At 38.1% G+C, this 24,694-nt stretch overlaps 1 protein-coding gene across 1 annotated transcript in view; it reads left to right on the top strand.

Moving 5' to 3' along the window:
* PLCH2 (phospholipase C eta 2) overlaps positions 1-24,694 on the top strand; it is a 125,648-nt gene that overhangs the window by 8,741 nt on the left and 92,213 nt on the right. Inside the window, exons 4-5 of the mRNA XM_075027137.1 lie at positions 10,967-11,178; positions 11,272-11,452. Of these exons, the coding sequence (XP_074883238.1) occupies positions 11,341-11,452 (112 nt within the window). The 5' untranslated portion in view covers positions 10,967-11,178; positions 11,272-11,340. The remainder of the gene's footprint in view (positions 1-10,966; positions 11,179-11,271; positions 11,453-24,694) is intronic.

Genomic DNA, 24,694 nt, shown 5'->3' with positions numbered 1-24,694 from the left:
GATGATAATGAAGAAAAGTCCTGTATAGAATGAGCCAAGTCCTGTTCCAAAGGGACAGCTATTCTCCTTCCCTGGCCCATGAGCTAAGCATAACGTACATGGCCACTTTGTAGAACATCTCAGCCCGGTATTTCCTGCAAGTTATTATGAAGTTCTGGACTTCCACATTACTGCTTAGAACACAGACTCTAAATCTGTAGGGAATTTCCAAACCTTTTATTCATTGTTTAATCTGCCTCCATTTTGTGGGGGTGGAGCACTTGCCTTCAGCATATGTAAGTACACAGTAAAGTCATCAGATAGGTACCTGTAAAACTACAGGCTGTGACAAATCTTTTCACATGCTTAGGCAAAGTTCTGGCTTTCCTTCCTGTGATTTTTCTGTACATTGCTGTCTGGCAGACTGCATGTGAGCCTCTGCATTATTGATAGAAATTTTGAGTGGAGACATCAAAACAAGCAGGTCTAATGTTTCAGCATTTTGAGAATCTTGGTTTCTGTTGTCCTGCAGGAAGCATAGTGGCTAATAAAGAAACAGTGGTAGCTGGAATCCACTCTTGAAAGATTCTTTGATTTTTCAAATAGTATTTGAACCAAAATCCTGAAGTGTTCACTTAAGAGATGAGAAAATGAAGAGGATAGGGTTCTGGATGGGGAGGTGATGTTTCAGGCTACGTCATGAACAACTTCCTCGGGTGCAAAATGGCCACAATAAAATATACTTTCTGAGTCAAGTGCCTCAGGCTCTATTGAAGAGAAGAGCTATGTAAGAATTTTGTTGCTAAGCCTCTAGCTGCTTGAAGCTAGCCTGCAGGCCTTTGGATCTCATTTGTTAAAGAGCTCACTGTTTGATCCATCTGACGTTGGATTTCAAGCAAGCATGAGGTAAACATTAAAATAAACACTGAAATAATTTTAGAAGTGTGGTTTCCCCATATCCACGGAGCTGAAAGCATTAGCTGAGTGAGGTTTTCAGATCCATTTGAGTCAGAAATACAGCATGCAACTTGAGAGATTGATTTTCGTATACCTGGTTCTGATCTGGCCCTGCATTTTTTATTGTTTATTGGAGCCTCACTTGTTTCCATTTAATTAAGGAATGGCTCCTGGAGAATCTTCTGACATCTTAATAGTTGTCAGGGAGCTCTGGATTGCCTCAGAAGTTAAGAGGGAAATCAGGTGGGAAGGTGAAGCAACTTTACATGTTAACGTTCCTGGGAGAGATTGAAAGTGCTGCAAAAACTATGTAGTTCTCATCCCCTCCGGGTGTTGTTTGCCAAAGGCCGTTATGCAGAAACTTGCAATACTATTTTTTGTGTTGAATCTGATGTTAAGAGGATGTCTCTTCATAGCTCTCCTTGCAGGACCAGTTACTATAAAATGACTTAAAAGAAGCTCCTCCCTGCCTTTTCTCCCCTTCAACGTCCTGTTCCCCCCACAACTTGTTATGCCAGATTTCCTAGTGCCCTTAGATGCTGGAACGGATTTTCTGGAAGTTTTGTCTGCCTTTAACTGAAAACATGTAATTCGTGTTCTATTTATTTATTAAAAAAAAAAAAAGAGCAAGGAATGGAGCCTGAGGAAACAACGGAAGCATGCAATTGAGATGTCTAGAAGAAGCTATGTAGCCTGCAGAGGAGAGAGTGAAAACCAGAGAACTTTGGGATGCGTTATGTGCTGGTATTGTTTAGTGGGATTGCTGCAAGGCCTAAGTGAAATATATTCTACTTGATTTGGTGTGTCAAGGATGTGACCGCATTGGATTGTACAGAGGTAGCTGGCTGTGAATGGAGCTGAAGACAGGTTGTCAGATGGCTGAAATTGCCAGAAAGACTTGCATAAACTCCATTGGCTTTGGGGTGAGTCTTTGGTAAAGAAGGGGTTTACCCATTGTTGTAATGCCCACGTAGAGCTGGCCTCTGGTGTGTAGATTTGGTTTGTGTGTGTGTTGTTTACACTTAGAAACCACTCAGTGGATTTGGTGCTGTATGTGTTGGATAGTGCGATTGCAGTCTATGATTTTGGTTTTAGGTCATCCTTCGTTAAACAACTTAATAGGGGGGTTTTGTCTCCTACAGTATAAAGTGACCTACCCTGCTTCTTTCTTCTCCTCCTGTGAGTTTAGACAGATTCTGAATGAGATGAGGTTATTGAAGTAATGTTATTTATTGACTAACAAAGTACTAAAGTCCACTGTAGAGGTGGTGAACAAATCAGAGCTGTACTTTGACATTTATTGGATTAGGCCCTAAATACTTGCTACCTTGTAGCAAGTCCATTAGTTAGTGTTTGTCTGTGTTGCTGCCCTCCATTTGACAAAATGAGGATGGATTGAGTGGTTCCCAGACCCCTTCCTGCCAATGGGGAAGGAGATTCATTAATTTAAGAAATTAGTTTGCATTTGTGGCTCCCCCAAAAAATTAAAAACACAGCCTTCTCTTTAAGTTGCCAAGTGTAAGCTGTTATTCTTGTTTGCAGTATACACGTGTAGCAGTCACTTTCACCAACTCGGTTTCTGTCTTATAGTAGGGTGGTATGAAGAAAGACACGCTTGAAAACAGACCATGCTTTGGATTCTGTTCAGGTTCCTTACTGTGGTAAATTAAAATGTTGCCAGCTGTGCAAATCCTGAAGAAAACCTTTGCCCAGCCTTAGGTCCAGGATGGTGACTTACTAAGCTTTCAAAAATGTCTGAAAGGTGGTCTTTATAGCCAATGGTATTACGAGAGTGCACACAACATGTTTTTATCATCAACACATTTCTAGGAGTATTTATTGGAAATTAAGTGTGAATTGCAAACCAGGAGAATTCAATGCTCCCAAACTCAACTGTTTGTCACAGAAGGCACTTAAATATAGATCAGTTATTAATCTTAACAAAAAGCAGCATGTGACCCTAAGGACAATGCAGAATACATTGGATTTGAGATGCTCAAAGGAGCACGTATTCTGCTTTAAATTGCAAAGTAAGTTGGGCATCTACATTTATTTAAATCCATGGTGCGAAATTTTTGAAGCAATCTAAGTTGTAAGAGATCCTTCCAAAACCTGCGTTCTCTCTTTTCTGTTTGGAATTGGTATTCCATGCTCTCTGCTCATCACCTTTCTCCCTGTTACTGAAGGTCACTTCGCTATTTCTGTGTCCTTCTATTATCTCTAGTTTTGAAGTCTGTCATGACTGGCTTCTACTTTGTGTAAAGCTTTCAGCAAAGTCAAATGTTCAGAAGTAGTGTAGATTTGTGGAGTATTTGCGCAATGTTGTAAAAAGGGAGCTATGGTGTAGTTGAAGATAATAGTCTTGACTTCAATTTGCAGAAGTTAAATACTAGATTGTCCTATCTTTCCAGTTTTCATCAAATGGGCTTGTGTACTCTTCTCCCAAAGCCGCATGTAATTAGCTCAGGTTTTTTAGCGCGTGTGCATGTGCTTGATATTCTCCAGTGGTATGAAGGCTGCTTATTGGCTTTCCAGCTGTATTAAACACAGCCAAAATTTTATCCCTTTCCAGTTACCTAGAGTAGATTACAGAAGTGAAATTAGGATACAGATCAAAGATGCTGTAGTACATACATACCTTCTCTTGCTAGGAGTTTTGGCCATTTTGTATTGGAAAATGTAGTTGTCAGTGTTGTTAAACCTGTGCTCTGGATCTGTTCCATGCACCTGAAAGGTTTTCATTTACCCTGATTGGCTTTTCATATTGTTCCAATTTGAGGTTATATATATAAATTTCTGCTATAGAACTTTTTGTCTTAGTAATGATACAGGCGGTGGAAAACTACAATAAATATGTGTTGAAAGATGGCTGGAATAAGGCTGGTGGAAAAAAGTCTTTGCTTTTAATTAGGGTAATATCCTCATTTCACTAGCCATAGTTAAATTGTTACCATTTTAGCTCACCATTTAGCTAACAAGATATATTAATTTTATTTCCTATTCTCTCTTACTGTCCTTCCTCTGCTTTAGGCTTCTGTATCTCGTCCTACTAGGCATCCTCAGAAGAAAGGCGATCACTTACCACTGACTTGCAAAAGGAGAACTTGTGTTGCCACCTCCTTTCTAACTTCCCCAGCATAAGTTATTCCTTAATATCTAAGAGATTGATCCGTAAAGCAATAAATGGGTGTACAGAACTAAAGCAGCTTGATTAAGTGTCATAGGCATTATTCTTACAAGAAATCCCTGACTCTTTAGATAAGGTTGAAAAAAAATTAAAAAAAATGTTGGGCTTCTGGAGAGTGACCAAGACCGCTAATGTAATTGAGAGTATAAACATTATTAGTATTATAGATCTCTTGATTACAAATGGCATTGGAGCCCATAATCTGTGTCTCCTCTTTAATATGACTCACAAATTCCCATGTGCAGTAAAAGCTTAGTTTTTCAGCAGTAGTCACTTCCTGTCTGTCTCCCAATAAGATCTTCCTCTCCCTATTTCTTCTCTGAGGCTTTTTGGTTTTCATGGTCTATAGTATGAAACTTGTAGTTTCAAAGTACTTTTGAGCCAAGTTATTGGATGAGATTTAGAGCCTTGCTTGGTTAGTTCCCTTTGGTCTTCTAAGAAAAATTTCCAGTTCTCCCTTGCTAATAAGAAATTCAAATGTTCTTAAGAAGCAAGAGGCTGCTGTGTGCTATGTTTCCATTGTCATTTCAGATAGGTCTGGGAACAGGCTAGCAATAAGCAATGATTATGAAACTGAGAGGGTTTGTGGTGACTCGGGATAAATAGGAAAGGGGTTACAAACAAGTCTGTCCCTTATACATAGAAATTGTTGCAAATTAAAAGTTTTGTTTTGTAAATGCTAAAGTCATATGACACAGTCAATATAAGCCTGAAATAAATTATTTGGCCTTAATAATAAGTCTCCTTACTTGCATAAGGAATATTCAGTTACATCATTCAGCAAAAATGCAGGGCTTTCCTGCGTGTGCAGCTCTAGTTCAAGCTGTAAGTGGTGGGTAAAGAAAAGCTGACAAATGTTAAGTGTTCCTTTTAAGTGGGATGACTGTGTTCTGGGTGTAAGGTGAATGCATCAGGCTGCCGGACAGATATTCTGATGTCCTCTTTTTTTTACTGCCTTTTCTGTGCTCCTGCTTATATTTTCAACTGAATTATTTGCCAGAGAACTCTGTATCACATGCCGGTTTGTTCTGTGCGTGCTCTGTCCCTTGGGAAAAAAGAATGTTGTATCACACCCTAAGGTGTGGGCTCACCCCCTTGTTCCATAGTACTGAAACAGACTTCTTTTATTTTGCAGTTGCTTTGGATGTGAAGTAGCATGCCTGGGCGTGCAAGTTATCTCAAATGGAATTGCCCAGTGAATGGAGTTGCATTCTTTAAAATGAGCAGCATGTCATAGCGAACCGCAGTAGAGTTTAAAAGCAAATCCCAAGTCTCAGATTCAAATACTTTAATGTATTTTTTTCTTCCATTTGATCTCTTATCCTATTGATCTGCTTCCTGATCAAACTATTCAAGTTTAAGTGATGATTTAGTTTGTTATGTTGCATCCACAGTATCAGTGTATCTGTTCTGGAAGGATATCAGAGCTTGTCTGAGTTCTGGTGGGTGACACAGGATATCTCCCTGAACACAAAAGCAGGTGATACAAAAAATGGCTACAGGAGTGTTAATGGTGTACACAGCTCTTTTGTCTGTAAGTGATATCTATCCTGCCTCTAGGGTTTTAAGTCCTGTTTTCTAAGGGAATATGGAGCCTCACGCAGTAATATTTAGGTAGGGCTCTTAACCTGAGCAGTTGAAATACTGTTTATGTGGTCTGAACAAATACAGTTGCTCTCTTTTGGCTGTTTTATGACTTTTGTCAACAAGCAGTGCTGTGCTCAGAAGCCAGAGTGTTTCCTAGTATAACAGAGGTGAAACATTTTCAGAGAATGTAACTGATAGTTTTCATCATACAATCTTCAGAAGAAATTTTCCAGGGAAGCCAGCTGAGCTCCTTTCATTTACTTTAATAGGAATCTTGAATCTTGTTCTGAGATACCAATTTAAATCCTGCTGTAGTTGTTAAGGATTAACTGTGTGCTTTTCTGTTAGCTGCCTAGGATTTATGGGGACATTGAGCTTGCTGTTTTGGGGAGAGGGGCTGGGCTTTTTTTTTGTTTGTTTGGTTTTGTTTTTTAACGATACAGGTATGCTGAAGGGAAGGGGGGTAGAGAGGGAAGTCTGAGGACCCGTACAGAAGCTCAAAGGGATGGGACAGAGTGAAGAAAGAACATCTCTTGCATGAAAACAGAAGAGATTTAGAGATAAACTTAGTCACAATAGCTTCACTTTCAGATCAGAAAAAAAGAATAAAGAATGTGACTTTGACATGACTCAAGACAATAAAATAATCAGTAAGCCACATCCTCATATACTGTAAAGTATTGCAGCTCATATGTTTTCACTGAAATGATGCCAGTGTGTACTGGCATGCACATCTGTGCCCATTAAGTCTTCTTCACTGTCATGGATATGTTTTTTGGTGTATAATGAGTCACAGTGATTGAACTTTCTACAAAGGAAATGACCTCTCAAAAAAACCCTAAAGCAAAGAGGTGAGAGAGTCTGGCAAAATAACTATCAACGAGTTCATCTTTCTGAAAAGGAAATGGATAGCTTGTGTCTCAATGTTAGAACAGTTTCATCTGTCCTGTGAGCTGTGGCTTCCTGGATTAATCTCAGCATTAAACACTTAATGCATGTGTACCGGAAATGGTGCTTTGTGGCTAGTGGCTATAAAATTGTGGTTAGGAGGAGAAGTTGCCCAGATGACCAGAGCAGACAGATAACTCACCTGCTGCAAGGCAGTGCCTGTCGAATGTAGAAGTACTTGCTCGGAGTATGCAGTGGAGTAGCTCCAGAAATGCTGTTGAGTGTGGTTTTGCTTTCTCAGTGGACATAGTTGATTTAACTCCTGAGATGCCTTCTAACATCTAGTTTTGGCGCTCTCCTAAAGTTCTAAAAAACCCTTCCTGAGTCTTTTCTCATTCACTGTAAATCAGGGCAGGTGCAGTGAAAGCAAATATACTGAACAAATGTGCATTTATCTATCTAACTATAGCTACTTCACTTCCTACTTGTATTCAGTCTACCTTTCTTGACATTACTTATTTTGTCATGCTCAGGAAATTTTGAAGGTGCTTATTGAGTAGGATGGGAAAGTTACACAAGGAAGATCTGTCACCTTGCTTTGGTTTTGGGAAGGTATAGGGAGAGGCTACAGGGGAGACTGATCAAGGAGGGATCATATCTAAATGCTTTTCCTCTGCTATGCTCTGTCTCAGCATATTTTCTCTCTTCAGTGAAAGTTTACATAACTGCAAAGTATAAACAATGTATGGGAATAGCAGCCACAACAAATCTAAAAGAAAGGTTTAGTCTTAAGCAAATGTTGCTCACTTCATCTAAGAACCGCTTCACTGTTACAGCATATGAGTGCTTTAATGACATTGCTACTGAATAAGGTGATGCCATTAAAGGAGTCTGACAGCTCTTTGTTAACTTTGGGATCTTTGATAATTCTACAAAAGCCATTAACAAATATATTTCTTTTGTATTTTAATCCATGTAAGGACCTGGTAGGTTATAGGGTCATTAATTGTCCTGATGAGTATCATACAATTTCTACTTCAATTAATAAATTCATTTCAGTTTCTAGAATAATTCTGAGGTGACCTCAGAAGGTAGGTGGTTTGGTACAATCTTCTGCTCAAAGCAGGATCAACACTGAATGCAGACTAGACTTTCCTTTCAGGTGAGGAGTCGGATTCTTGCTAAATTGTTTGTACAGTTGAATACTGAGATTCAGTAGCTATATTTGCAGAATATCTTCTACTCACTGACATATAGAAATGTTTGAGTAGTATGTGCAATGACTGTTTTCTGGCTGTGTAGGTTTTTTTCTTTGGCTTAACCTTGCTACAATGCTGTTGCTTTGTGTGTAAAAACTAGGATAATTCCTTTGCTTAAGTACTATTTTTTTTAACATATTACTATTGTTTCAGTTGCATGAACCCTTTCAGGGACACCTGTAATAGGTGCTGTGTATAGAGATAACTAGACTATCTTATTCCTAAGAGACCTGTGTTTAAGCTGTAGGATTTTATAGGTAGTGAGTAGGTACAATCAGAAAGGGAGAAACCTAATTCCTTTAAAAAAATAAAGGGAACGGGGTATGCATGGTCCATGCTTATTTGAAGAACATGTACTAACTAGAAACAAAAGTTGCTTAAGATTTTCTTCCATTTTTAAAGATATATATGTGTTCACTCAGAGTTGGAACAGGCATACTTAAATTTCAGAAGCTACTTTACCCCAAGGCTTTCACACTGAAAGGCAAACATCAAAACTCTTCAATATCTGCATTGGATTCTAGAGTCCTCCCAAAATTCTGTGTGTGAGTGTTGGGTGGGAGAAGAGAGGGCAAAGTACCATGACTAGATGGTGATATTTTCTGTCTGTGGTGTAGGATGTGTGTAGGGATTGCATACAGGTAAAAGGTTGCAGGGTTTCTTTTGTCCTTGATTTTTAAAACAGACGTAAAACCACAGTAGTATCTAGAAAGTGTTATAGATTTGATAAACTCAGAATAGAGTTTTGGCACTGTTAACCTTCTGTTAGAGCAGCATTTAGCAGACAGCTTGTGAAACAGAGGTTGACCAGTAGCTGTAGGATGAGTTTCTCGTATTGTCACCTTATATGGAATAGAGAAATTAACCCAGGGTGTAGGGTTCAGTTTGCAAACTCCATAATGCTGATAAGAGAGCAGCTATTGGTAACCAGGAAACCAGGTCTTGTCATGTAGACAGCTACATCTGAAAATACAAGTGAGATCAATAGATCTATCAACAAGCTTTTACAGGGTGGTCGTGAATTAGTATTCTGTTTTATTAGGTGCTTGTTACACATACAGTGAGCTGCAGCAAAAAGTTGGTATCTGCCCCCAGATTCTATTGGTAGATAACTCGGGCTTGCTGCTGAGTCCTGTATCTACTGTGTTTGACACCTACTTGCTTCAAGTACCTTGTTCCTACTCCTCCTTGACATGCATAGTATTAGTTCAGCAGGCTGCTATGCCATTTATTATACTCATGGTAGAATATCGAAGATGTAGTAGGGGTAATAACTTCTTTTTACCACATCAACAAGAGCTGAAAGAAACACTTTTAGTTTCATCAGAACATCCCCAAATGAACTGCAGTGAGAGGTGCACCTCCAGTATTAAAATGGTACGTCTTGCCAAGAAAGAGTTATGAATGCTTACCTTTTTTCTGGTATCATAGAAGATGCAGCTTATGTGTAGGAGCAAGTATAAGCCAAAGAGTTGCGTCTGGACTTCAGTAAGTGTCAGAATCACAAATGTGCCTCTGTAAAGGGTCTAGTGAAAAGTATATATAGGATAGAAAAGCTTAGAATGACCCTTGGCAAGTCAGCTCTGTGAGTGTATTTAAATATATTTATGGTATTAATTCGAGGACTAACGTAAATGAAAAAACATTTATTTTGGGATGCACAAAATGAATACATGGAAATATATTAATTGTTTTTGTTCAGTCTAAAGCAGAATGTTTGCTCTGTATTCTTTTAACTAATTATGTAAATGTTGGACAATGATGAAGGGATACAATTATGGAGCCAGCATGTACAAGGATGTATATTGGGGGCAATGTGGAGTATCTTTGATAACCTATTACCTCCTTCCCTTTCAATCCAGGCAGTTTATGAAATGTGTCCTAAGTTTATAATTTTGGATTTGGTGACTCTAGCTGTGGTTTGTAATAAACCTATTCTTCACCAAATGAATTTCACCCACTGATATGCCCAAAATTATTTCAGAGCCACAGGATACCCTTTGAGATATTTCCCATCTAAATACAGAAACAAGTGATTTTAATGATACTGAATTTCTGCAGGATTAGTATTGCTAAGCACTACTGTCCCATATATGAGATACAGACATATAGAGAATGGAGAAGGTGGGGCTTGGTGAAAAGATAGTCATAGAGAGGAAATGACTTCCCAAAGAAGCTGAATGAGGGACCAAAGACATGGAGAGGTACAATTTCAAACTGGCAGATGCTGCAGCAGGGACATCTCTTAGTCATTTTTTGCTACAAATGTCTCAAATCCCCCCTCTATTTCTACTCACTGTAAATTAATAGTAATGCCTCCTTGCCCTCTCTCTTTTAAAACAATGTCAAACTGGATCTGTGCTTTCACAACAAAACATGTTAGGGCAATGTTTCAGAGCTCAACTTGTAATTACAAACTGAAGGAGACTCCCATAGATTCAAACAGTTAGCAGCACAAGGTAGGATCCCAGGTTTCTATCTTGTATGATTGCTGTTTTAGAGGGAGACTTTGACCTTCTTTCTCTGAGGAAGGTATCTGTCTGAAAGTTTTGGAAAGGTGAGTCTTCTGTAGCCAGTGGGCAGGAGATAGGTAAGAAAAGGGAAGGAAAATGCCAGACAACAATGAAGAGATGGTGTGGAGATGGTTGACAGTGTGTAAGAGGAGAAAAGAGCTGTAAAAGGTAAGAAGCAGAACTGAATGAACAAGCCAACATCAGAGCAGATAGTTTTCAAAGGTGACCTTTGGGAATATAGCTGATACATTCACTTATTATGTAGAATGATTGAGTTAAGTGTATGTGTATCTATTATATGTATGTGTATCTATGTGTGTGTGTGTATAAATATATTAAAAAAAATTAAACCCAGCATCAGTAGTTTGGCTTCTGGAGAAGTTGCTGCTGGCAAAAGCATAGTTTTCTATGATTATAGAAAATACTGGGGTGAGAGAAGGAAAAGTCAGTGCCTTCTGTTATGTGAGGAGCTATCTGGATATAAGCAACTGCTGAGGTCAGTCCATTGTATGTCATCTAGCTATGTTCCTGTAGTAAATATTGTATAATAAACAGTTAAAGCAACTTCCACTATATAAAAACATTGTCTTCTCCAGGTTTGCAACATGCAAGAGACCCTGGGATGATACACTGAATACTTGTAACTACTTCGTTCCTGGGAAGGGCCATCGCATCCATTCTATCAAGACTGAGCTCAGTGGTGGTTCTTTCTCCACACTGATGCTATAAATTCTATTCTTCAATGCATGGAACATGTGTCAGCAGGATTAAACCAGGACAGTCTCCTGAATGTGGAATTCCAGAGAAGGTACTCACTGTGACTTCTGAAGTAAGCCAGCAACATCCTGAAATTCTTGATTTTTCTCAGGTACTTTTATTACTTGACCGAATCTTTCTGCAGATATCTGTTCCGAAATACTTTGTTTGACCTGGAGCAAGCACTGTTGCTAGGCTGCTCTGAAAGCTTGAGATGGCTCTGACTTCTCCAAAATCTGTAGTAGGGGATTTGACACAAAGAGAAGAACTTATGCTCCGTGATGCAAACTGTTTCAATTTCCTCTCTGCAAACATCATCGCAATAGGTAAGTGAAAGGTTATGGTCCTGTCATCTAATAGTTTGGTATTGAAAATACTTTCTTTTTCTCCCAATTTACTTTTATTGTATAGATATTGCATATGGGACTTCTAGTTTTCCTTAAATTTGTTTGAGGGAAATGTGCTTGTATATTCCTCAGTCTCTTTTTTTCTGTGTAGTCGGTATGATGACTGGAGTTTGGGTGAAGCATATTCAACAAAAAACACCACCACCACCACCCCCCAAACAAACAAACATAACAAACCCCAAAAAACCCCAAACAACCAAAAACCAGCAAAGTGTCACTACTCTGGCCTGTGTTTGACTTGTTCCAGTAGTTGGTGGCAAGTATGAGACTGTTAACAGCAGATATAGGCCAGGAATTAAATGAGATGATATTAGAAGGCAAAAATTGTAGCAAGTTTAAATGAAATAAGGAGGTTTTTTGCATGATGAACTTTACATTTGCAGTCTTAGGAAAGTTCAAACTACTTTTATTTATTTATCAGCACAGTGTTGCATTCACCTACTAGTAGCAAACCCTCTAACATGCAGGAAGATATGATTACAACTGAGCCTTTTTTTTGGCTGTTTTAAACTGACACCTAGGCTAGCCCCCTGGCCCCTAAACTCTTTTCTCCATTAAAAAGTTCCATTTTAATGGAGGGTGAAATTTAGCTGTGTATTATAACCTTTTTTGCATGAAGGAACTACTTGCTTTTTCAGTGTTAAGTACAGTATGAATTGTTATGAACACTTTAGCTGCATGATAACGTAAGATTATGACTCTAATGTTACCAGTGTTTCCCAAGACATGCTAGACAGCATAGTATCTTCATGTAACTGGTAGCATTTATACTTAGATAAATGATTGGAGTGTTTTTGAGATGCACTTAAATAGATGGGAAACTGACTTCTACTCCCATGTTAAGGAAAAATACAAATAGTACCCTCACCTAATGTGCTGATTAGAATCTTGATATGTTGTCTTTTGTGGCTGTAAATAATAATGGTATAGCAAAAAAATGGGGACATGGCAAAATTCACAGGTAGATTGGAAGGACAACAACATAAGAGTACTCACATTTACCAGACCTTCAAACAGTGCAAGTTTGTGTCAGTAACAAACTGGCTCTGAATCATTGTCTGACTTGCGGCTTAAGTAGGGTATGCACATTTCTGATAAAATGCCTGTGATCCCTTCTGATCTTTAACTGAATCTCTTGGGGCAAGGAATGTTTCAATTGTTGGTTTGCTAAATAGATGAAGTTTAAAGTGGGAGGTACATGCCTATCTGCTTTTGAAACCACAGATGATATGCATATCATCCATGATTTGTTAACAAAGAATCATAACATTGGTGCCTTTACAGAAACCAACAGATGCATCCGTGTTCCTGGCTGTGTGCATTTCGTTGTACCTGTAAGAATGTAAGGTCTATGTGTTCACAAAGTAAAATATTTCCAACATAAGCAGATTTTCAAGTATAAAACCAAGCAGCTGTACACAGAAACTGTGCTCCTGCTTTTAGATTTTCATGCCCAAATACAGTGGGAACCTAATACTAGACTGTTTGCTTATTCTTACCCCTTCTTGTCCCCAACAGATAATAGACATCTGGTTTAGTTTGAAAATGTAGCTAATAAAAGTTAACACTCTTCTGCAAGAATGCAAACCTACCCATTTTAAATTTGACCATTGCATTTTTAGCTGCCTCCCAATGCTGGTTAGCAGAGATGTTTTTGAGACGTGAATTAATTAGCTGGAATATCTTCAGTGGGTAGTAGTTTGGTGGCTTGTAGCTCCCTTTGGCAATTAATGTAGGTTGGAAACAATAGATGTAAAAATGAAGCTGTCAAGACGGGTAAACACAGATGAGAGAGAGAAAAGGAACAGAAGTCTCAAAGTCTTGGGGATGTAAGAGATAAGCACTGGAATTTAGAAGGAATGTGTATCACTTCTCTTTGCAAGAAAGGTAGACAGAAGATAGCCAAGGAACTGGCTTTTGAATGCAGGTAGAAATGAGGTCTGCCATTTATTAAAAGGTATCAGTCATATCCCAATTAAGTCTCATTTTTAGGGTTTAATCCAGGAACTAATAGAGATCGGGATTATACCTAGCAGGAGGAAAGATACATATCTTCATGTCTAGCATTGCAAGTTTTATTTCCATAGATCTCTGAAGCATCTTGTGCTGGTCATTGATCTTAAAACAGCAAAGTCTTTAGACTGAAATCATGTTCTAAAGAACAGAGGATTTGAGGGAGGAGGATTATAGGAGAAAGGACAATGTATAAGAATTACAGACATTTGGTCTATGCAGCTTTGTTAGAGCAAATGCTTGTGTCTGCTGAATTCCTCTCCAGAAGGCAGTGAGGTATGCTGAATCTTTTTGTGAGTCAAAAAATTATTTTTCTTGTCAAAGCAATTCATAGTAATAAGAAAGAAACAGTGGTAGCCCTTTAACTTAGCATTATCCTTTTCATGGGTCATTCTAGTGCAGTTGCCTATGAGCTATTTTTTGGCTTTCAACCAGGCTTCATTATTCAGCAGCACCAAGTGCTCCTAAATATTTTATTCTTTAATTTTTACCAGATACATTCCAGAGGGAATGCTAAATGCTGGGAAAACCAGGAGGAAGCATTGCAGTAGAATGCAGCTATGAAGGCCATAAAAGTAGCAAGGAAAACCCAACCTCTTTCTCAAAGCAAAACGTTTTGGACCACATTTTAAAAATATAAATTAATATCCTAAGATGAGACTGTCAAAACCGATTGCAAGTTTTTTCCTTGATTCTTTCAAGTGCTTCTGGAAAACCTTTCTTGAAGTTGATGAGAGTGGGATTTATACTGCCTCAGGTTGTGGCTCTGTGCCATGAAGTTGTCTGAATTGAGCTGGGAGATACAGAGCTCAAAGAATAACTATTGTTACCTGTTGGTCTTTTGAGTGTTGACAGCTTAGGCAGAGGAAAATGAGCTCTTCTCTTAGGAAGCTCTGGAGATTACAGATATGATTTTGCACATCAGGTGTTGACTGGAGATTGGGTAGGAGGGAGGGAATTGTGTAACTGATGTCTGTGGCAGATGAATTTGTGCTACAGGAGAGATCTGAAGGAGGAGGAGCTGGTTTGTTGCATTTAAAATAAAGTTGATTTAGCCCAAGATTTTAATCAGAACTTCATGTATTCAACACAGGACTCATTTGCCTGAAATACATACTCATTTACTGCCTATGTCTGTGAAGTAGACAACACTAAAAGTTTTGGTTGGGCTTTCGCAGGAAGCAACTTCATCATTTAGGCCAAATTTCCAGCAATTGTGAGATTAGTTTAGCTTTCTGCTGGCTTACAATTTGGGCTGGTATGTAAAGTTTTTACTAGCATTAATGGGCCTGAATGTATTTGTATTGTAGTTGTATTAAAAACAGCTTGTCAGTGAAAATAAAATCCATAATTAACTGTCATTACACTAGTTCTTATCTTTATCTTATTGTATATTTAATGATACTAGTTTTTTCCTAGTAGAGGTAGCCCTCATGTTTGATCATCATCTAAATGTGCTTCTTAGTTTCACTGTATGCAGTGAGTACTCAATTATTCTATATTTCTCCTTGAATTTATGCAGGTAAGTGGAGCATCTGTTCACAAATAAATTATTCCAGAGACTGCTCTTTTTTTCTCCTTTAAATAGCCATAAAGCATATTCTTAATTGAAAGGTAATCTAAAGGAAATGGACACATTTTTAACTTCTTGCAAACCTTAACTAGAGTTTTGCTGTTATGCACATGTTAAAAGTATACATATTTTTTCAGCAGTGTTGTAGGATTTTTTTTTTTGAGTCTTTCAAAAGTATGTTGAGCCTCTAGTAGTGTCCTGTTAGCATTGTTGCAGCTTAGGCAAATGCCCAAGCAGTTGGCTAAATGAAGCTTGCATTGGGTGTCACGATCACTAGCAATGGAATGAAGCATGTGCTGAAGTATTTTGCTAAACTGGGACCTTTCCTAAGAGGTGGTATTCTTAGCTGATGAGTCTCTTGAATACTGAAGGCCTGTAGTGGGATCTTTAGCATTCCACTGTCCTCTCTTGCCTTTGCACAACTCTTGAGCATTCAATTCATATCTTGTGGTTCTTCAGCATGTGAAGATATGCTTGCTCATATGCTCTGGGGAAGGTTGCCCCAATACTACTATTATAGTGTGTCAATAGAAAAAGAGAAATAATTATAGAAATTGTTTCCTGTCTCTCACCTGTAGATCACACCAACTATAATAATTTTTTTTTTCTGGCTCTTTCTCATAAATTGGTTTGCAAGGGGTTTGAAAAAGAAAAGTGCAGAAATTTAGAGGTGAAATAGGTGTATTACATGATTTGTGTGTTTTCTGGCACTACAAAAGTGAGATGGTATGTTCCAGTTACTGCTATATCACATAAACTGATTTTTAGGCAACTACTTTTTATTCATATGCTGAATTGTAATTTGTTGCCTCCTGAACAAGAATTGTCCATTATATATTTCAGTACATAAAGCTCTATCAGTGTGCAAACATAGGACAAAGTGCAAAGAAATGGCAGAAATAGCTGGAGGGAGAGAAAGTCTTCATTGTGCCTGTGCAGCACTTCCAGCATTCCAATGCTGGTGGGTCTGAACCTAAACAAAAGCTGGTCTGCAACTCAGGAATCCTTTTGCAGACTTGTTCAGAACACCCACTTGAGTTTGTTCTTAACTCCCTCATTAACTCTTTACATGACTCAGTTTAAATACTGTGTAGTGCAGTGACAGCTCTTACCTTATTTTGCCTTTAGATTGCTTAGCATTTTTTACAATACACACAGAAGTGATCGCAATACTTTTGAGCTGCTGTCTTGAGTAGCTTATGCTTTCAGATATGACATTTCAGCTGTATCAAGCCTATGCTGTCAAATGTAATACTCCAGCTTTCTCATTTGGGCGAATATATCTGCAAGAAAATTTAGGAAAGAATGGAGCTAGAGAGTTAAATCACTAGTTGGAATAAATCCATGCAGTTAAATAAATGCTCCTCAGTTGATCATTTGGCCCCATAGTATCATAGCTACCTACAGTCTACTTCTGTACCATACTTATTAATCTTAGCCAGCTTGAAACTCTTAGCGTTCTTCTGCAGTTTTCTGATTTGTTTCATAAGTTGAGACAAACAGTTTTCAAATCTTGTTGCTTTTTTTGGAATAAAAACTGCTTTTCTGTGTAGGCTGTATGTGGATGAGGAATAAGATTGCTATGTTAAAAGGAAATCTGAGTGGAATGCAATTAACGTCTACATAATTTTGCTGTATAATGTGATTCAACATCATTACCGCAACATTGGCGGAGTCCAAAATCAAGGAGATACATGGCAAATTCGGTAATCCTCTATTTTTCTAATAAGTTCTGGCATGTCTAGACTTTCTTTTCCCTTGTAATCTGATGAAAGTGTGTTGTGCGCAGACATGCTAAATCCTGTTTGCTTAGATATACAGTACATCAGATTAGCCTGGAGAAGTACTTAAGATGGCCTTCAGCATGTGGCTTTAACATGCTGCCTGTCTACATGAGCAGTGCTTCTGTGGTGGCAGAGGAGTGGACTAGATGACCTGTAAAAGTCTCTTCCAACCCAAACCATTTTATGATACAAGTTTAGCTGAAGAGCAGACACACAAGTGAGATTATGTGAATTGGTATCAGCTGTCAAAATAACTTGGATTAAAGCTAGATTTCTGTGAAACTGCCCATCAGTTAAAAATAAAATGTGAACTGATATTGTGGTTCTACTAGTTCTGCATGTATTAGTGAGTGACTGAAGAATGGATACTGGTTTGGGTTTGTTTTTTGTTGATGCAGTTCGAAGCAAATCTGGAAAGATGCACTGGTTATCCCAAGTGTTTAAACTTAAACATGTCATTCTCCTTGATCTGGTACTACATAGACAGTGGATACTACAAAGTTCTGACACCAATCCTGAAGGTTTTGTGTAGCCTTAATTTAAAGAATTGTTTTCAACACCTTTTTTCCTTCCTGAATGGAGAGTAAGGCTATAGTGTAATGAACATTGCAAGCTGCTGTTTGTTCTCCTTTTTGCTGCAGAGGCAGAAATGAACAAATGAGGCTTGCAGAATGCACTACTGTTTCCTTTGTCGGCAAGGGCAGCTTATACTGATTTAAAGTATTCATGAGTCCATGGACTGTTGTAATAAAGACATGAATCTAAGGATTTAATACTGGACTGCTCAGCAGACCCAGATTCACTGGTTCTGATTCTGTTACTGACTTCTTGTTTGACTGTTTTTGTAACTTTGCTTTGTCCTTCTGTTGTCTCTTATTTTGAATATAAATGGAAACAGCTATTCCTGCACAACAGACACTTCCCACTTCAGTCTTTATTACCTGTGCTGAAATACAAATAATAATAATTCTCAAATGAAACAATTCAGAAAAGAAATAACTATGGTAAGACCTTCTAGCCAGTGACACTTGTGGGTACTGATACCAGCTGCTTGGGAACTATACTGCAAAATACAATCTGTAGACCTCAAAACAGTTAGAACCCTGGAAGTTTTGTGTAGCTGGAAATACTAAGTTAGATGAAAGTAAGTTTGGTATGTTATTTATTCTCTTTCCTGCCAAAAAAACAACCAACCAACAACAACAAAAAAGAGGCCAAGCCACCTCATCTAAACATACAGAATTTTTTAAAAATAGATTTAGATGGGTTTGTATGGAAAAAAAAAAAGCCATGTCTTTGATGAAGGGCTGCTTAATAAGCGAAGCATCTGTTGTATAAGGCAAATGTTCTTTTAGCACTCTCATTATGTATTCTAGGTACCAGTTGGTTCTATTTAGGGATGCCTGATCTAAATCTACAAGGAACTGACATGCTAAGAATGGGAGGGAAAAGGTGCTATTACTTTTTGTCAGGTTAACATTTTAAAATATTGGAGAAAGACCTAGAGTGGGGCTATGAGAAATGTTGATTGAGCTCTGTGTCTGTGAATTGTGGTGTGAACTGTACACAAGGATGACAGTCAGCAGTTTCCAAATTCTGCTGCTTGCTTTTTGCAGTTATCCTGGATGAGCTGAATCCTTACGCTGTGCCTCACAGGATTAAAATGGAGGACAATAACACGTTATCTGTGTAGCAGTCGGTTATATATGCCTGGTCCAGTTGATAGACACTTCCTAGTCTGTGTAGAGAATTCCCTTGCAGTCCCTCTCAGACTAGCATTTCGCCTATATCAGGATTTCTATAATGTAAATTCTGTGCCTTGGATGTAAGATGATGATTCCTTTGGAAGTAAACTTGTGTGTATCTGAGGGGCAGAATTTGTCCTAGAATACATAATATTTAAAAAAAGGGTATAAACAGAGGGCCCAAAAGTGTTTCTATGTGTACTATACTTGATGAATTTCTGTTGAGGCTTCTGGGTGAGCGACAAACTTAACAGTATTAAGCTCATTTGCAGAAGAGGTGTGAACATTTAGACTTTCATAAGGGTTAGAGACCTATGCTGCAACTGATATGCATATCTGCAATTCTGTGTTTTAGTGCTCTGTCTGAACCTGGGTACCTGGGATTTGGAACAGTAGAGCTACATAGATTGAGATGTATTTCTTCATTATTGCTCGAGCACATTTCAGCCTAGAATTTCTCTGAGTTTAGCCATTTAATGCTTCCTAATGCAGATTCAGAATGTGTGTGGCAATCTCTAGCCAGACTTTCAGGTTTTTAAAAAAAAAATTGTTCTATTTGCAGGCCTATACATGCAAATAAGCAGCCAAACATTAGGTGGGTGTTTTGCCTGAGAGATCACAATCAGGTGGTGGTGGTCTGGGGCAGATCTGAGGACTGATGAAGCAGTGAAACTGAATCAATTTTCAGTTTGTGAAAAAAGCTGTTTTCTGTTATCCATGCTCATGTAGCATTCTTTAATATCGTTAAAGTCTTAGAAGAAAAATTGTTTGAAAGAATTCAGCCTTTGAGCTGTTTTATCTCCTATTAACAGGTGATGAAATTGTAAGAAATTGTGCCATTTATGTAGTGTGCATTGTAAAGGGGAAGGTGTCTTGAATTACTTGATGACAAGAGTAACTTCCACTCCGCAGGTTATTTTGCAATACAGAAGGTAATATCTGACTGTAACTTAACACTAGAGGGCAGCGGTGTTTTTCATTTTATCCATACTTTTGTTACACTATATACATGCATGTTCCATACATACATTACATACATCTGATGTAGGGCAGAGATTTGTGAATCATATATGATGGAAGGTACCAGGAAGACATTTGCCTCAATATGCAGTCCCTGCTTCCCTGCCACCAGAAAAGGGCTGAGCAGAAGACTCAGTCTTAAGAGCCCAGATTGAACCACTTGAGCCCAGGCTACAGGGCCTTGAAGTATTTATTTCCAGCTGCAAAAGGTAGCTTGACAGAAACTTGAACAATCATTTTTGTGATGGCTCATTAGAGTTTCTCTTGCAGATTATTTAAGCAATCTTCACTTTAAAAAAATGTAAGAAAAGTCACTAGAACTTAGTATTTGCTTAAGTGTACCTGCTGAAAATTAAGATTTATAGAATCATTTGAAGTTTAAGTAAGATACAGATGATGACATATAGAGACAATGCTTATTACACATTGTTTGCAACGAGTGATTCCATGTAAGCATCCCTGATATGGGTTGTATTTCCATGTAATCATTGGATTAAAAAAAAAAAATTACAGCAATGCACACAATTCTTATTATGCAGCTGCTGAGGAGTGTTAGTCTGAGAATTTGCAACAAAAATTTTGAAAGTACTTGGCAAGGTTCGTACACAACAGTTACTGACATTTATACTTATTGTATTAACCATTGTCTTTATTAAAGGACCTGAATTGATGCTGAAGTGCACGTGAGAAGGAAGCTTAAGATGCATGAACAAAACAAAACTGAGCAATCAAATCAGCAGGAAACCAGCATAAGAAAATAGACTGAGGGGAGGCAATAGTTGAAATTAATGAAGGCATTAGGAAAATTTAAGTAAATGGAAAGTCTGGAATGATTGTAGTACACTTGGGTAATTTTTTTGTTTTGAGTTATTCAAAGGTATGTAAAGCGGCTAATTTATATTTCCGATAATTTGTGCAAAAATTAATCTTGCTGTATCTGCAACATTTAAAATGCAATAGGGTCCAATAGGGTTCAGAAGTACTCTGATGTACTACACTGAATGCAAATCTTTCTTGAGGCTGCTAACACTCATGATGAACCAGCTAAAACTCATCTGACTAAGCATTTCAAGATTGCATAGAATAAATCTGGAATATTTCAGTCCAGTTTAATGATATTGATCTGTGCTCTTATGATACAAAAGCAACATAAATCTCTAAACCTTCTAGCTTGTGTTTAGACGAATGCAAGCTCTCTGCAACCTGGATTCTTTCTCAGCTATTATATTCCTTTACCTATTTACAGAGTGACCTTAAATACTACTATTCTGGTTTGTATCTATTTCTGATCCTTCTGTAGGATAAATGATGATACAAGGCATAGCTCAATAGTAAATCTGGACCAAGCAGTGTATGAGGATCTTGCATTTCATTCTGACTGCGGTGAACATTAGTATCTCGTCTTTCAGCTGATGTGATTGATATATTCCTTTTCCTGTCTTTGAGGAGTGTATATTTGTTTTCTTAAGGATATTAGTTTGAATCAAATGAGTTTTTTAAGCCTTGCCATTTAGCCCAAATAGATTTGATGGGCAATGAAAAACTGTCAAGCTTTCTAGATTAATTTCTTTCTTGGTTTTGTTTGCTTGGGGGGTTTGTTTGCCTGTTTTTTAGTAAAGTGTATTGTAATGTAGTTCTTGGAGGCTTTGTGCCAAGATGCCTAAAGGTGTTTAGTCTCCTAACTCCTATTTAGGCACAGCTGTTCCCACTGAAATGTGCTGGAAGTGAGGACCCTAAATACTATTGAATTTGGCACCTGCAGTGGAGCAGAGAGGTCTCCACTTTGTTGTCTCCAATTCACACATGCTTTGACCTTGGATAGGGATTTGGTTTTAGAGTCATGAAATACTAGTAACGACCTGTCTTTGCCTTAGTGGAGTTTTGTTAGGTTAAATGCATGGAAGGTTGTGAAACTGTCAGAAATAGCAACGGGAACCATAAAGGTACTTAAGACAGAGGTCTGATTTGTTGGTTGCTCTCCATTGTCAATAGGAATATTGCAGTTTGGCCTCACCTTTCTTTGTTGTGTGCTATTGAAGTCATGTGACTATAATAAAAAGGGGAGAGTTACTTGGATAGTCAACTTATATGCTAGGTCTGTCTCTTCTGTTAGAAGTTAAGTAATGAAAACAGGGTGAAAGGTACTGACTGAACTATGTTGCAGAATCAGTGCTTTTTCTGTACAGGGGGAAAAAAAGCAGTGTACTACACATGTAGATACAGCCATATGTTAGCTTTATAGTAGAAATTTGCATCTCAGATTTTCATTTCTGTAACTTAAAATCACTAGGCCTTCAGTCTAAAGTTTGAAAAGGAAAGTAACAAATGGCAGGTTTGATGAGTTAAATCTTTCTAATGAGCAGAAATTCAACTCAGACTGCCCTTTTTGAGGAGGTAAAGACTGTTATATTACTCCAAGACAATTTAAAGCTCCCTAGAGAATCTGTGAGGAAGTTATATTGCCCTTACAGAAAGAACCATCTTTGAGAGGAGACTGACCAAGCCCCTCTTTACTTTAGGCTTAGAGCACAACAACTGAGTAATATGCTATCAATATAATAGTATTGTCTGATCCCAGCTACCACTGTGATGTTAATGGACCTTTTTTTGTGTCACTTGCGGAAGAAGTGGAATTATTTTGTTGAGGTAAAGCCTGAGGTGTATTAAATTTTTGGTATGCTGGTGTTAAGAGCTTTTATGGTTGAACGTGGATTAGAAACTAGCTCACCTGAATGTCACCTTCTGTTTCTTCTTCCACCTCCACCAGATCTCCCCCTTCAAGTTTTCTTGCTCTTTCTCTTGTGTATGTGTTGCTGCCTGTAAAGATTTTAGACGCATGTAGTGGGAAATGGGACACTTCAAGAAGAATAAATAGTACTGTTCGCACACACATTCCAGCGTTTAGGATAAGAATATTGCTAATACAATGGTTTGTCTGTATCGCTATTGCCATCTACTGGATGAATGTACAAATGCTAAGCTGGTGTCATGGACACCAATCTAACTAAAAAGGAAAGAGAGGAGACTTTGGAAACAGTTGTATTTTATATATATCTCTATATCTTCTATGGTTATTAAACAGTTCTTGTGAACAGTACAGTGACAAAAACATGATGCCTAAATATGGCTCTTCTACCATATATGACGAATACTATGGAGGCTTCCTGTGAAAGAAAGAAATCACAGAAGACCGCATTGCATACGTGCTCATATTTACCTAGCCTCAAAACATTCACTTCATGCTTCTAGAATGCAGGTTTGGAAAGTTTCGTGCTGCCTCGGAACCAGTTCTGTCAGAGTACTGTTATTCCTAGAGCTTTTGTACCTGGCATCACTTGATTGTTATTACCTAGGGCAACTACTAATGTGTTCCCTCAAAACCGCTGCTAGTTGCAAGGCAGAATAAAAGTTCTTGACAGGTGTGTGTATCTGGTAGCAGGGAAGTTACATTTCTTTATAGTTTAATTCTTAGAAACTAGTGAAATAAGTAAAAATAATGCTCAGTCAGATGGTTAGAATAAGTGCAGTATGTTTAGAGGTAGTAAACTAAGTTCTGGACTGACTGAACCAGTGCTGGAACAATCAAAAATAAGTCTTTAGAATGCTGTGAGGGGAAAAATGTGTTCCTTTCATGGATGGGCGCTTAGCCTGTGGGGTTGTCCAAGATGCGGGGAGTGGGAAATCCAGTGTTCTTTAACGAAGTTCAAATGTATTGTCATTATCTGTAGGAAGTTCTTAATATAACAGCCATTAGCTGTGAATAAGTCTGTCAATAAAATCAGCTCAGAAGGATGCTGTTCTTGTGAGCACAGTAAATGAAAGCTGAGTGTCTCACTTGCACATTTTCTCACAAGTAAATTATTTGTATCTGCTGATAGTTCTGGTAAACTTAATCCTACTGAAAGTCACTGGATGCAGATACAGCCAAGTGACTTTTAGTCATTATGTCTTACAGCATGGACTATTGTCTGGCTTTGATATGCATTTGGAGTTTGGCAAAATGGCTTTTTAAAATCCAAGCCATCCCTGACTGTGTGATACTGTGAAACCTGCCTGGCTTTAGATACTGCTTACCTCCCAAAACATTTAAATGCCCTTCATCTGCAAGCACTTTTCTTTTACCTTTGTTCACGTCAGAATCTTATCTGTCAGTTTGATCAGAGGTTAAATACTTCATCAGAGAGAGGAATGCTTTGTTTCTTGAGAGAACAAATAACTTCAGTTGTCTTCTGAAGCAAATCATAGTGGTTTTCTACAGTTAATGAACTATGAGGAACTGTTTTATGCGTGGCTGCTGCTATCTTCTAGGCAAATCTGGGATTCTTCAGTTGCGTCACTGGCTATGTAGTAAAAAAATGAGAATACTTCTGAACTCATGATCTCAGAGATACAAACAATGAGTCAAACCTGTGTAGCCAATGTGAAACGAAGCTGTTCTATTATGGACTTTTTATGCTGAAAATACTCTGCACAAAATAGAAGAGTTGTGAATGGTTTATAGAGAGAGTGAATGCAATTATTTTTTGGCAATATTTTAAGTTTTTGTTAATTTTTTTCTCAGTGTGAGACAGACTCCTTAGCTAGTGATCAGAATGAGTCTCAAGGATCATGCTTGCAATGATGGGGAACTATGGCTTCTTTGAATGCTTGAGATTCATTAGTATGAAGCCAAAAATATCTTAAATGGTTAAAGACATCTTTCTGAGAAAGATATCCTTCTGAGTTGGTGTAGATGATGTTGCTGAGAGAAACTAATGTTACCTCTAATTATGAGAGAATTTCTACGAGCAAATGTGTGGGGGTTTTTTTCTTTTTTTTTTCTTTTCTTCCCTTTTTCCTCCTCTAATTCCTGGAAGAGTGCCTGAATAGTGTTCTCTTAGATGGGAAAGAACAGTGCCATGCAACTGTATGGTAAGAGCTTTTGCAGATAGTGGACCTAAGCAACTCTATAAAGGAACTTATATAATATGCATAGTTGGTAATTACAGAGCTGGAGTTTACCTCAACAAGTGCTCGGCTTTTCTAG

The sequence above is a fragment of the Buteo buteo genome, chromosome 5, assembly GCF_964188355.1.
Source record: "Buteo buteo chromosome 5, bButBut1.hap1.1, whole genome shotgun sequence".
NCBI lineage: Eukaryota > Metazoa > Chordata > Aves > Accipitriformes > Accipitridae > Buteo > Buteo buteo.
This window is presented reverse-complemented; position numbering and strand designations above follow the sequence as displayed.